Source organism: Pan paniscus, chromosome 11, assembly GCF_029289425.2.
Source record: "Pan paniscus chromosome 11, NHGRI_mPanPan1-v2.0_pri, whole genome shotgun sequence".
Taxonomy (NCBI): Eukaryota; Metazoa; Chordata; class Mammalia; order Primates; family Hominidae; genus Pan; species Pan paniscus.
The window spans coordinates 6,249,796-6,262,389 of record NC_073260.2 but is presented as its reverse complement, the minus strand read 5'-3'; the positions used below and the strand labels follow the sequence as shown (position 1 = coordinate 6,262,389).

Here is a 12,594-nt window from a genome sequence, read left to right as displayed (position 1 = left end):
CCGCCCCTACTGGGATGTGAGGAGCCCCTCTGCCCGGCCACCACCCCATCTGGGAGGTGTACCCAACAGCTCATTGAGAATGGGCCATGATGACAATGGCGGTTTTGTGGAATAGAAAGAAGGGGGAAAGGTAGCGAAAAGATTGAGAAATCGGATGGTTGCCGTGTCTGTGTAGAAAGAGGTAGACATGGGAGACTTTTCATTTTGTTCTGTACTAAGAAAAATTCTTCTGCCTTGGGATCATGTTGGTCTGTGACCTTGTCCCCAACCCTGTGCTCTCTGAAACATGTGCTGTGTCCACTCAGGGTTGAATGGATTAAGGGTGGTGCAAGATGTGCTTTGTTAAACAGATGCTTGAAGGCAGCATGCTCGTTAAGAGTCATCACCACTCCCTAATCTCAAGTACCCAGGGACACAAACACTGCGGAGGGCCGCAGGGTCCTCTGCCTAGGAAAACCAGAGATCTTTGTTCACTTGTTTATCTGCTGACCTTCCCTCCACTATTGTCCTGTGACCCTGCCAGATCCCACTCTGCGAGAAACACCCAAGAATGATCAATAAAAAAAAAAAAAAAGAAAAGAAAAATTAAAAAAAATAAAAAAAAAATACTATTTTCATGGAATAACTTTTTCCAACATTTTACTTTCAACCTTTTTGTATCTTTGTATTCAAAATTTGTCTCAGCCGGGTGCAGTAGCTCACGCCTGTAATCCTAGCACTTTGGGAGGCCAAAGTGGGTGGGTCACTTGAGGTCAGGAGTTCAAAACCAGCCTGGCCAACATGGTAAAACCCTGTCTCTACCAAAAACACACAAAAAAATTAGCCAGGTGTGGTGGTAGACACCTGTAATCCCAGCTACTCAGGAGGCTGAGGCAGGACAATTGCTTGAACCTGGGAGGTGGAGGTTGCAGTGAGCTGAGATTGCATCACTGCACTCCAGCCTAAGCGACAGAGTGAGATTCCACCTCAAAATAAAAATTTGTCTCTACAGGCTGGGCATAGTGGCTCACACCTGTAATCCTAGCACTTTGGGAGGCCAAGGCGGACAGGTCACCTGAGGTCAGGAGTTTGAGACCAGCCTGGCCAACGTGGCAAAACCCTGTCTCTACTAAAAATACAAAAATTAGCTGGGTGTGATAGTGGGTGCCTATAATCCCAGCTACTTGGGAGACTGAGGCAGGAGAATTGCTTGAACCCAGGGGGCAGAGGTTGCAGTGAGCCAAGATTGTGCCACTTTACTCCAGCGTGGGTGAAGAATGAAACACCATCTCAAAAAAAAAAAAAAAAGTCTATACAGCATATAGATAGACAAAGTTCTAAAAAATCCATTCTGCCCATCTTTTTTTTTTTTTTTTTTCCTGAGACAGGGTCTTGCTCTTGCTCTGTTGTCCAGGCTGGAGTGCATTGGCAGGATCACAGCTCACTATAGCCTTGACCTCCCGGGCTTAAGCGATCTTCCCACATCAGCCTCTTGAGAGCTGGGACCACAGATGCACATCACCATGCCTGGCTAATTTTAAAATTTTTCTGTAGAGATAGAATCTCACCATGTTGCCCATGCTGGTCTCAAACTCCGGGGCTCAAGCCGTCTCCAACCTCAGCCTCCCAAAGTGCTGGGATTACAGGTGTAAGCCACTGCATCTGGCCCAATCTCTGCTTTTTAACTGGAGAACTTAACCCATTTATATTTATAGTAATTAATGAGAAAACCTTTACTTCTGCCATTTAGCTGTTTGTTTTCTGTATGTCTTATGATTTTCATTCCTCAATTCCTCCACTACTGCTTTTTACGGATTTACTTTTGTACAATTTTGATCCTTTCTTTGCTTTCCTATATACTTTTTAGTTATTTTCTTACTGGTTACTTTTGGTATTACAAGTAACATCTTAAACATATAACAATCTAGTTTCAATAATACCAATTGAATTTAAGTAGTATACACTGCTATTACACATCTTCCCTCTGTCAGTCACAGATTATATCTTTATACATTGTTTCCATTAATGTGGATTTATAGCTTTATGAATTTTACCTTTAAATCATAAGAAAAAAGGATGAGTTACACAAATCCAAAGTGAAATAACACTGGCTTTGCTAACTACCTGTTAGTTATCTCTACCAGTGTTCTTTAGTTTTTCATATGGCTTCAAGTTACTGTCTAGTGTTTATTTTAGCTGGAAGGACTCCCTTTACCATTTATTGTAGGGCAGGTCTACTAATAAAACTCCCTTAACTTTTATCTGAGAATGTCTTAATTTCTCCTTCATCCTTAAAGGATGTTTTGCTTCTTCTTTCAGCATTTTATTTTGAGAATATTTTTTGAGACGGAGTCTTGCTCTGTCGCTCAGGCTGGAGTGCAGTGGTGCGATCTTGGCTCACTGCAACCTCCGTCTCCCGGGTTCAAGCGATTCTCCTGGCTCAGCCTCCAAATAGTTGGGACTATAGGTATGTGCCACCATACCTGGCTAATTTTTGTATTTTTAGTAGAGACAAGGTTTCACCATGTTGGCCAGGTTGGTCTCGAACTCCTGACTTCAGATGATCTGTCCACCTCGGCCTCCCAAAGTGCTGGGATTACAGGTGTGAGCCACCATGCTCAGCCTTCTTTCAGCACTTTAAATATGTCATCCTATTACCTTCTAGACTCCATGGTTTCTGATGAGAAATCAGCTGTTAATCCTGAGGATCTCTTGTATATGATGAATCTCTTCTTGCTGCTTTCAAGATTTTCTGTCTTTTGACAATTTGACTAATAAATTTGGGTATGGATCTGAGTTTATCCTGTTTGAAACTCATTGAGCTTCTTGGATATGGAGATTTATGTCTTTCATCAAATTTGGGACGTTCTGGACCATTATTCAAATAATCTCTGCCTTTTCTGAACTCTCATTAAATATATGTTGGTACATTTAATGGTGTCCTACAAGAACCTCTAGTTCTGTTCATTTTTCTTCCTTTTTCTTTCTGTTCCCTAGACAGAATAATCTCTATTGCCTTATCTTCCAGTACACTGATTCTTTCTTCTGCCTGCTTAAATCTGCTGTTGAATCTCTCTAGTACATTTTTCTTCTCAGTTATACTTTTCAGCTCCGGAACTTCTGGTTGGTTTTTATAATTCCTATCCCTTTATTGCTAATCACCCATTTGCTCATACATTATTTTCCATGGTTTCCTTTAGCTCATCAAGCATATTTAGGACAAGTGATTTAATGTCTCTGACTAGTAATTTTAATGTCTGAGCTTCCTCAAGGATAGTTTTTGTTAAATCCTCTTTTCCCCTGTGAATGAGCCATATTTTTGTTTCTTTGTAATTTTTTGAGAACTGAACATTGAGTATTATAATGCAGTGACTCTGGAAATCAGATTGTCTCCCTCCTCAGGAATTGCTTTTTTGCTTATTGAAGGATGCAGTCTTCTGTGTCCGTAGTGACTTTTCCAGGCTTATATTTGTATTTTTGCCAGGCTTATATTTGTATTCCTTGTTGTGTATAGTCACGAAGTTTCTGTTCTGTTGTCTCTTGGTCAGCCTGTGACTTGATGGTGATCCTGTTAACTGTTGGAGTTCAGCAGCATCTCCCTTCACCAAGTGTTCCCCTGGTGACTATGTCCGACCAGGTTCCAGAGTCCCAAAACAGTTTATTCTGATAGTTTTCTTTTTTCCAGCTTAATCGTTGTTTCTGTGCAGAAACCGAACCCTGGGGCCTCCTACTCTGCCATCTTTTGTCACAAATGTTACTTTATTATTATTATTTTTTGAGACAGAGTCTCACACTGTTGCCCGGGCTGGAGGGCAGTGGCGTGATCTCGGCTCCCTGCAACCTCTGCCTCCCAGGTTCAAGCGATTCTCTTGCGTCAGCCTCCCGAATAGCTGGGATTAAAGGTGCCTGGCACCATGACTGGCTAATTTTTTTTATTTTTAGTAGAGATGGGGTTTCACCATGTTAGCCAGGATGGTATCGATCTCCTGACCTCATGATCCACCTGCCTTGGCCTCCCAAAGTGCTGGGATTACAGGCATGAGCCACCACGCCTGGCCACAAATGTTACTTTTAAAGACAGCTAAATTTCAGAAATTCTTGCTATGCCTTGTGAAAGTACCTCCAAACTCTAGTCCCAGGAGTTCTGAGGGCTGTCTCGGCACATTTCCCAGTTTAATGGTGCCGAAATGAACATCTGCTGTATGAAAGGTAAACTTTTGTGTTTCCTTCAGTGTGCTGAGAAGAGTGGCTGGCTTTTCCTGTGCATAAAATAACTGGATAACCCTGCAAGGGTCCTTACTTAAACACAGAGTGTGAGAGTCTCTATCTCATTTTAATTAAGACAGGTAATGAAAGAACAAAACTGCAATGACCAGGCTATAGTAGAAACAGGATTTTAATATAATATTCAAGTCTAGCATTTGCTATTTACAACAAATAAATATTGCCCCTCCCCAATCAGTAAACATTTTTTTTTTCTTTTTGCTTTTTATACAAATATTCAATCACCCCACCCCTACCCCAAATCCTCCTTCCTCACTAACCCCCGTCTTGCATGGTCTCGTAAAGCCCAGGATGCAGTGGTGAATGGCACTTGCAGTGGCATGAGATTCAACATCGATGGGACTCAGCTGGGACTGTCCTCACTCACCGGGTGCAGAGTCGGTCCATGAAGAGGGTTTCTCTCTCTGCTCCCAGGGGAGGGCTGGGGTAAGCGGTGGGTGAGACTCCCTCACTCTCAGTTGGCCCTGATGATGGAATCTTTGGTGCAGCCTGAGAAAGGCTAGAGTGGTGGGAGGGGCCGGGACCCCTGCGAAGGTCACAGGCCAGTGCCTGTGGGCATGAGAGAACTGCAGTGGTCACAGTGGGTGCTCTGGGGTGCCCATGGGCACAGGTGGCAGTGACCCACACCTGGGAAGGTGTCAGGGAAGTGTACAGAGGTGGCGCCTGGGGGCAGGCAGGGCACCATGCCATGCCCGTTGGCACTGCTCCTTGGCAAAAGTCAGCTAGTCCTCTGGTTCCAGAGAGCAGAAGGCACCTAAGGCAGCGAGTGGTCCACGGGAGGCCAGGTCAGCCTGACCAATGGCAGGCGTCAATCCCAGCAGCGGGAGAGGTTCAGGATGAAACTGGAGTCTGGGGTACCCTGGGCTGGCAGGTGGGAGGAAGGCGCCCAGCTGGCCTGGGCCACTCTGGTCCATAAGTGCTTGGCTACCAGCCAGCCAGACCCTGGGAGGATGCCCTCAGAAGATGCCCTTGGCAATCTTGAGTCCTTTCTGCTTCATGCGAGGGAGGGTGGAGCTGGCTCCGTGCTTGACCTTCACTCCCTTGGTGAAGGTCCGCTTCTTCAGGACAAAGTCATAGTTGGCGGTAGAGTTCATGGCATAGAAGACGTTGGCGTTTTCAGGGATCTTCAGCTCTGGTGGGGAGGGACAGAGGGGTGATCAGTGATGCTCCTGGGGGCCCTGCAGGATACCCCTACCGCTTGAGAGCCCATACAAGGACTGTCTTGAGCCACAGACCTCAGATCCCCTCCAATACAGCTCCAGGACTCCAAGGACCCCTCTCAATGACTCCTGCCTGAGGACAGACTCTGCTGAGGTCCTCACAAAACCTGATGACTCTTGTTTAAACAGGGACTGACTCCAGAACTCCCCGGCTTGGCCTGAGCTGGCAGAGGGTCACCCCGTCCTGCCCATACTGCAGTGCTGGCTGCCCACCTGGAACAGGCTTTCTAGAATCCAGGTCACCTCCCAGAATCCTGCCCTACTCAGGACAAGGGATCCAAGGACCAGGAAAGGACAGGCCTGCCCCAGGGCTCTGGCACCCGTTCCAGGGAGGCCTGCACTCCTTGAACCCTGGCACCTGGCAAGCACTTCCTTTTGGCTCCATTTCCCACCATCTCCTCTGGCCCACAGCCTGCTATAAACCAGAGCTGGGCTCGATTTGTGCTTCTGCCGACATCGTGTGGCTTTTCGTCATCTTTAACATCTCTAGGCCTCAGTCTTCCTTTTCTGTAAGATGGGGGTCCCGCCTACCCTGCCCACCTAACCGAAATGGTGCAAGAAGCTGCCAGAGGATTTAGACTGTAACTTCTAGGGATCACAGGAGTCACTGCTTACTGTCTGGGCTAATGGTGGGAGGTGGTGTTCAGCTCACTGGAAAGAAAACAGCGATGATAGTATTTATAGTTAACTTTTATGGTGCACACAGATGCTTTATATATACATGCATATATATACACATATATACATACATATAGATTTTTATATATATGATGAACACACTGGCTACTTTCATTTCCATTTGGGGGATGAGAAGACAAGCACAGAGGGCTTAAGGAGCTTGCCCAGCGTCTCCAGGCCCAGGATACCCCACTCTGAGCCTGCACTGGTTCTTGACACTTTCCCAGTTTCTAGAATACTGAGTGGGCCTCCTAGTAGCCTGTTCTGCTTTTAGAATCACACACTCATGGATTTTAACACTTGACACTTTGGTCCACAGCTGTCACCATTCTTTGTAGAGCACATGTTTTCTTGTCTTAGCCAGAAAGCGTCCCTTCCAGTGGGCCACGTGGCTAACCTGTCCCAGTGAAAATGCCTTTTCTCTTTGCTCCTCACTGATGTGAGCTTTGAACTGCCTGTTCACGCCTAGGGAAGGGCACACACTGGGGAGGTCCAGTGGTTGCTGGGGACAGCAAGCAGACAATGGGGGCAGCCAGGGCTGCCCTGTCCACAGTGTCTACCCACACTCTGCTGGTGAATTTTCTGGGGCCAAAGGCTTCCAACCTGGGGCTGGGGAGTGGTGTGGACCTGCCCCCTCTGCCATCGCCCTCTGGTCTTCTGACTTACTCCGGTCATCTGAGAGAATCTGCAGCAGCTCATAGTCCTCCGGCTCCTCCTCCTCCAGGTTGTGTTTGTCCATGGCCTTGCGGATTACAGCCGGAGCCTTATCTTGGCTGGTCACCTGCATCGCGGCCGGGGATGGACCATCAGGGAAAAGACCCTGGAGCGGCTCCCCCAGAGTGCAGTGGCCAAGGACCCTCTGGAGTCCCCTCAGCACCGAGCATAGGCACTCACAGCCTCTGGCCAGGTGCTGGGTCTGGAGAGGGCCTTGTCACATTCTCCTACTCCCCAAGTGAGGCCTCCGTCCTTCTCCTGTTCCCCATGTGAGGCCTCCATGGAATGAGGAGGGGTCTGTCCCAGCAGTGCCTACCCTGCTTCTCCTATAAGAGCCTGTTCCCTCCTCCCACATTTCCTTGAGAAGCACTTGCCCCTCCAGGATAACAGCATCACTGAGCCTGGGGAACAGACAGTCCCTAGTCCAAGCCCTGGAGGTGAGAAAGGAGGGGCCGGCCAGGATGCTCAGTGTGGTCAGCATAGGCCAGGCCCCTGCTACCTTGACCCTGAGGGCCAGAGCACAGGCGGAACTCAGACATAGGGCCACAGGTGACTGCTTAATGACAACCATGCTAGCTCCTGGCAATGAGGGGTCAGGAGCGTGTGTGAATAATGGGGCACCTGACCCAGGGCTGGGGTACAGAGGGTGGGGGTTACAAATGGTTCATCTGTCGCAGGACACCTGGAGGATGAAGAAAGAGCCCCCAGGCAAACCCATTCTGTGAGCAATTCCCATCTGCTGTCTCCAAATCCTGTCTAGACTCTGACCCTGCTGGCCCCTTCCAGGGCTCCCAGCCTGGTTGCCACAGCGGCCTCCTAACCAACACCCCTGCGGCTCTGGTACCAGCCCACGCCAGACAGAGAAGCCAGCCATCATTGCTCCTGTCTTCCTCCCCGAGAAAGTCGAGGTCCTGGCAGGGCTCAGGGCCTATGTGGCCAGGCCCTGGATACTTCCCTGACCTCATCTCCCCTACAGCACCGCCCCTTCAGCTCCTGGGGGCTTTGCACGGCTGCTCCTTTCCTCCCCCTCTGCCCTCAGGCCAGCCTTGTCCCTGATCACTACCTTCTTCATTTCTGTACCTGGCTGACATCTGTCCTTCCCCGCCAACTACAAGGTAGACCCCGGGAGGGCAGGGATGGTGCACTGTGTTCAGGGTGCATTTGCCGCCAGTGGAGGGAGGGACCCAGGCCACCCCCGCCGGCTTACCAGGATGCTCTTGTACATGTTGCCGTTGTCCACGTCCAGGCTGACGCGGATGATACAGCAGTCGCCCACCTGCTGGTTGTAGAGCGGCAGCGCGGAGCTGGAGTTGCAGAGCCCTGAGACGGAGCGCTTGTGGGTGCGTGTGGCAGCCACGGGCGTGGTGGAGGCTGAGGAGGATGAGGTGCTGCTGGAGGCAGAGCTGATGCCGGAGGTCTCCGGGGACGACTGTGAGGCCGATTCCCAGAACTGAGGGAGACGGTAAGATCAGCAGATCCCACTGCCCTGTGGGGGCACCCCAGGCCAGCCGCCAGATGGGGAACCTTCTAGAAGCTGTGTTCAGGATCCAGGGCTTCCTGGCCCCATGCATGGATTTGGAGTGGGGAGATGGGAAAGGATATTGGGGAGAAGGGCAGGCAGTCACCTTCTTTTCCTGGCCGTCAGGAGACTCCGGGACGAAGCTGATGTTGATCTCCTCCACGTCGGAGCTAGAGGAGCCGGCCGAGTGCACGCTGAGCGCGTCAGCGATGTCCCCGCTGCTGAGGTAGGGGCCACACCTGAGCTGGTCACAGGACTTGGAGTGGGAGCTGCCACTGGTACTGAGCTCAGTGCTGGGGGCCTGGCGGCTGGGTGAAGGGTTGGCTTAGTTAAGGGGGCTCCCCAAGGACACATCCCAACCCCATAGCCCCTGCGCTCTGCGCCCAAGGACTGTGCAAAGTGCTGGGACAGTTGCCAGTACTCCATTCACCACAGCCATCTGGGAGAGCATTTAGTATCACCCCATTTCACAGAGGAGGAAACTGAGGCCCAAAAAGGTGAGGGGACTCATCCCAGTCTCAGGGCCAGTCAGCAGCAGGGTAGGATTCCAGGGCCAGCCTCCCTGACTCCCTGAGCCCAGGCTCAGCCCTGAAGCTTCTGAGCCCCAAGGCAGCTGCCCCTACCACCCTTGGCCAGGCCCTTACTCGCTCCAGCGCTTGACAATGGCTGTGTTCTTCTTGGTCCTGAGGGTGTTGCTGGCTGACTCGGATGGGGGCTCCAGCTCGCACGACAGGTTGTAGCTATGAGCAGAGGGGCAGTGGTGTGACAACCAGGGGCCATGCTCCGGCCTTCCCCCAGCACCTGCCCAGAAGCTGGAGTCGGGGTGCCCCGGCCATCCTCAGGCAACAGGGGCTGACGCTGACCATGGGTCATAGCTGCTGGCCCTCTGGAGCTGGCCCCCTAGGACAGCCTGCCCCCACTGTCCCCATTTGCTGCCCCGGCCTCACCTCTCAGTCTCGCTGAGCCGCTCCACGGCCCGGAACCAGGCCCCAAATTGCTCATCTGGCGTGATGCTGTAGTTGTTGCAGGCCGACTGCAGCAGCTTGATCTGGGCGATCACCTCGAACTCCTGGGGCCAGAGGGAAGCACAGGGCGGTGACAAGGCCCCCCGGGCAGCACAGGGGCCAGTCTCTGGGTCTTTGTTCTTGGGGTCCCTTCCTCCCCTCTACTCCCATCCAGGCCTTCCTGTTCTCAAAGCTGGGCTCAGCCACTCCCCAGGAGGTGGTCCTGAATTATAACCTCCTACCCTCACCCTCCAGTGGGAGGGGACCCCCTTCTCTCTGTGTCCAAATGTCCCATGTCCCATGAATCTAAGGAGAGGGTAGGAGTTGAAATGTCCTACCCTGGTGGGTCTGTTTTCCACCCCTCCCCAAGTCAGGGCTGCCTGCAGCTGCTTACCTTCCTCCTCTTCTCGAAGTTGATGAGTCTGCCCTGGAAGGTGGACACCCAATGGCCGTCAGAAAGTGACCCCTTGACCATTACAGTCTCCCCACCTCATGCTGCACTATCAAGAGTGCCCACCAGGGGGCAGGGCACACACACCCCTGGATTGAAGCCGGTGCTGGGCACCAGGGCAAGGGGACATGCAGGCAGAGGCTTGGGGACTTCTTGTCCAGCACTCTCAGAGGACAATGGACTGAGGCCTTGGGTGAGAAGGCCCTGCTCAGCCACTACGTGCCGCCTGACCTCTGAGGGCCTGGCTTCCCTCTGTGCTCAGGGTCACTGCCTGAGGGATGGGCTGTGTCCCACTCAGCCAAACCCTGCTGCAGCTCTGTGTTTGGGCAGCCCTGGGGTGTCACCAGCAGGGCACTGAGCTGTTTACTCATTGCTGGGACAGGTGTGGCAGCCCAGCCCCCAGGGCTCAGGGAAGGTCTCTCCTCCCAGGCCCTACTCCAGCCCCGGCCGGCACACTCACATACAGATAGTCCTTCATGGCAGTGTCCAGCATCACCAGGTCGGTGAGGAACGTGCCCAGGTAGGGAACGGTGCCCTGGATGATGCCCTGTGACATTGGGGTAGGAGGATGAGCAAGGCCCCTCCCCTGAAGGCTTTCTCAGCCCCCAGCCCCAACTGGTCTCACTTGGAGCAGCTGGGGGACCTCTGGGGGCCTCCTGTCTCCCTGGACCCCAGACTCCTTCTAGCCATCTCCCTGGCTGGCATCTGGGAAATGCCAGGTTCCCGAGTCGTGTGGCCCCTGGCCCTCCCCAGCCCCACACCCGCCTGAGCCGGCTCTGCCAGGCCTGTCCTTTCGTGGCTGCAGCTGGTCTTCCCAGATACCAGCTGATCCAGGCATGGCTCTGCTAGGGTCCAGAGGAGGCCACCTCTAATGGGGCCCATAAGCACCATGGCTAGAGAGGAAGGGGCCCTCCTCCCTACCCCCAGGCCAGCCCCCTGCCCCTCCGCAGCCTTGGGCACTCTCACCGTCTCCTTCGGCCGTTTCTGGGCTCTCTTGGGGTTCATCTCCAGGGTGGCAAACTTGGAGGTGCCCTCCTGCCAGGGTACAGGACAGGGTCAGCAAGGCCCTATCCCCACAGCCCTTAGCCCTCAGGCACCCTGACCTGGGATGCTGCCACTGTGCTCGGGTTCCAGGGCTGACCCTGTATCAATACTCACTAGTGTGGGGTCCTGGGCCAGTGGCCTGGCCTTCCTGAGCCTGCCTCCCCCTCTGGAAAGTGCGGATGAGAACTCCGCCTGCTGCATGGTGCGGTGGCTCACGCCTGTGATCTCAGCATTTTGGAAGGCCAAGGCAGGTGGATCACTTGAGGTCAGGAGTTTAATACCAGCCTGGCCAACACAGTGAAACCCCATCTCTACTAAAAAATACAAAAATTGCCTGGGTTGGTGGTGCACACCTATAATCCCAGCTACTTGGGAAGCTGAGGCAGGAGAATCCCTTGAACCCAGGAGGTGGGGATTGCAGTGAGCCGAGATCACGCCATTGCACTCCAGCCTGGGAGACAGAGCGAGACTCCTTCTCTAAAAAAATTAAAAAACTCCACCTGCCTCGCAGGGCCTCGGAGACTCTGCGCTACAGTCCTGTTATGGCTGCACACTCCTTTCTCCCTTGAACCTTCCATGAGGTCAGCACCCCAGGGCTGGCATTCCTCCATTTTCCAGATGAGGAAACTATGGCCCTGAGATGGGCAGTGACTTGCCCTGGGCCCCCCAGGGACTCAGAACAGGCTCTTCTGTCCTAGCCAGAGGCTCTGCCCCATCTGCCTTTACCCCTGTTTGGTCACTGATCAGGGTACCGTCCTCTGGGCTTCTCGTGCATGCCAAGGCCCCCAGTGGAGCTGTGTCATGGAGGGAGAGGGACACGTGTCCCAGGAGCCCCCTGCGATGCTCCCCTGTAGGGAACTCTGTGTGTGTCCACGCAGGAGGGGGGCCCTAGATGCCATTTCACTGACCGGGTATGCCAGGGGCACCAGGCAGTGACACTTGACTCCCTCTGAGGCCTCGTGAATCCATTAGTCACTGAAAGTTCTCCTCAGTCATCTGGGGTATCCGCCACAGCTAATGGGGTGCCATGGGAAGAATTCTACAGGGTTCTCTGGTCAGTGTCTCTTCTCGGGGCAGGGTAGGGAAGCCACATGGGGCCTCCAAATCTGCCTCCCAGGTCTGGCCACCGGGCCCCTGGCATCCCCTGCAGCTCCTGTCCCTGGAGTAGGCAGGCTGCCCTCTCCTTGGGTGTGTAGAGCAGACAGAGGTAGCGTCAGGAGCCTGGCCTCCCGGGGACAGACTGCGCCGGTGTGGGGGCAGGAGCCGCATCCCCTTCCCACCCAGCAGGAGGGACCAGCGAGGAAGCCAGAGACCTGCTGGTCCTGATGCCCATCTACTCCTCCTGGAACCTCCACTGCCACCCTTACTGTGTCCAATTAACTGGGGCCCTGTCCCTCAAACACCCAGGGGCCAAACAGACCCTTCTTCCCCCTTCATGCACACGGGAAAGGAACTTTCCCAGCAAGAAGCGAATGCCACCGCCCACCGCCCCAGCCCCAGCCTCTGCCTGCCGCCACTCCACCTTGATGAGCAGCTCCCGGCTCAATGAGTAGTTGTTCTCATCTGAGAAGATCTCTGACAGCTTCTGAAAGATCCGGAAACTGTCCCTGTCAGAAGGGCAAAGAAGGAAAGAGAAAGCTGGGAATGGTAGGGAGGGGTGTGAGTGCAAATCCATTTTATTTTAGAGCTGAAAGACCCCAG

The 12,594-nt window shown here is 52.9% G+C and overlaps 1 protein-coding gene across 11 annotated transcripts in view; it reads right to left on the bottom strand.

Annotated features, from left to right (window-relative positions):
• Window positions 1-4,359: 4,359 nt before the first annotated feature.
• Window positions 4,360-12,594, bottom strand: part of RALGDS (ral guanine nucleotide dissociation stimulator) — a 50,983-nt gene continuing 42,748 nt past the window's right edge. For 7 of the 11 annotated variants that reach the window (XM_057298613.2, XM_034929380.3, XM_034929386.3 and 4 more), the window contains 10 exons: window positions 12,416-12,500; window positions 10,816-10,884; window positions 10,310-10,396; window positions 9,793-9,825; window positions 9,342-9,463; window positions 9,039-9,134; window positions 8,501-8,702; window positions 8,083-8,325; window positions 6,828-6,942; window positions 4,360-5,395 (listed from right to left, as the gene is read on the bottom strand). In XM_057298613.2, coding sequence (XP_057154596.1) covers window positions 5,220-5,395; window positions 6,828-6,942; window positions 8,083-8,325; window positions 8,501-8,702; window positions 9,039-9,134; window positions 9,342-9,463; window positions 9,793-9,825; window positions 10,310-10,396; window positions 10,816-10,884; window positions 12,416-12,500 — 1,228 coding nt within the window. In that variant the 3' untranslated portion in view covers window positions 4,360-5,219. The other 4 variants (XM_034929378.3, XM_034929381.3, XM_034929379.3 and 1 more) reach the window with 3 other exon arrangements.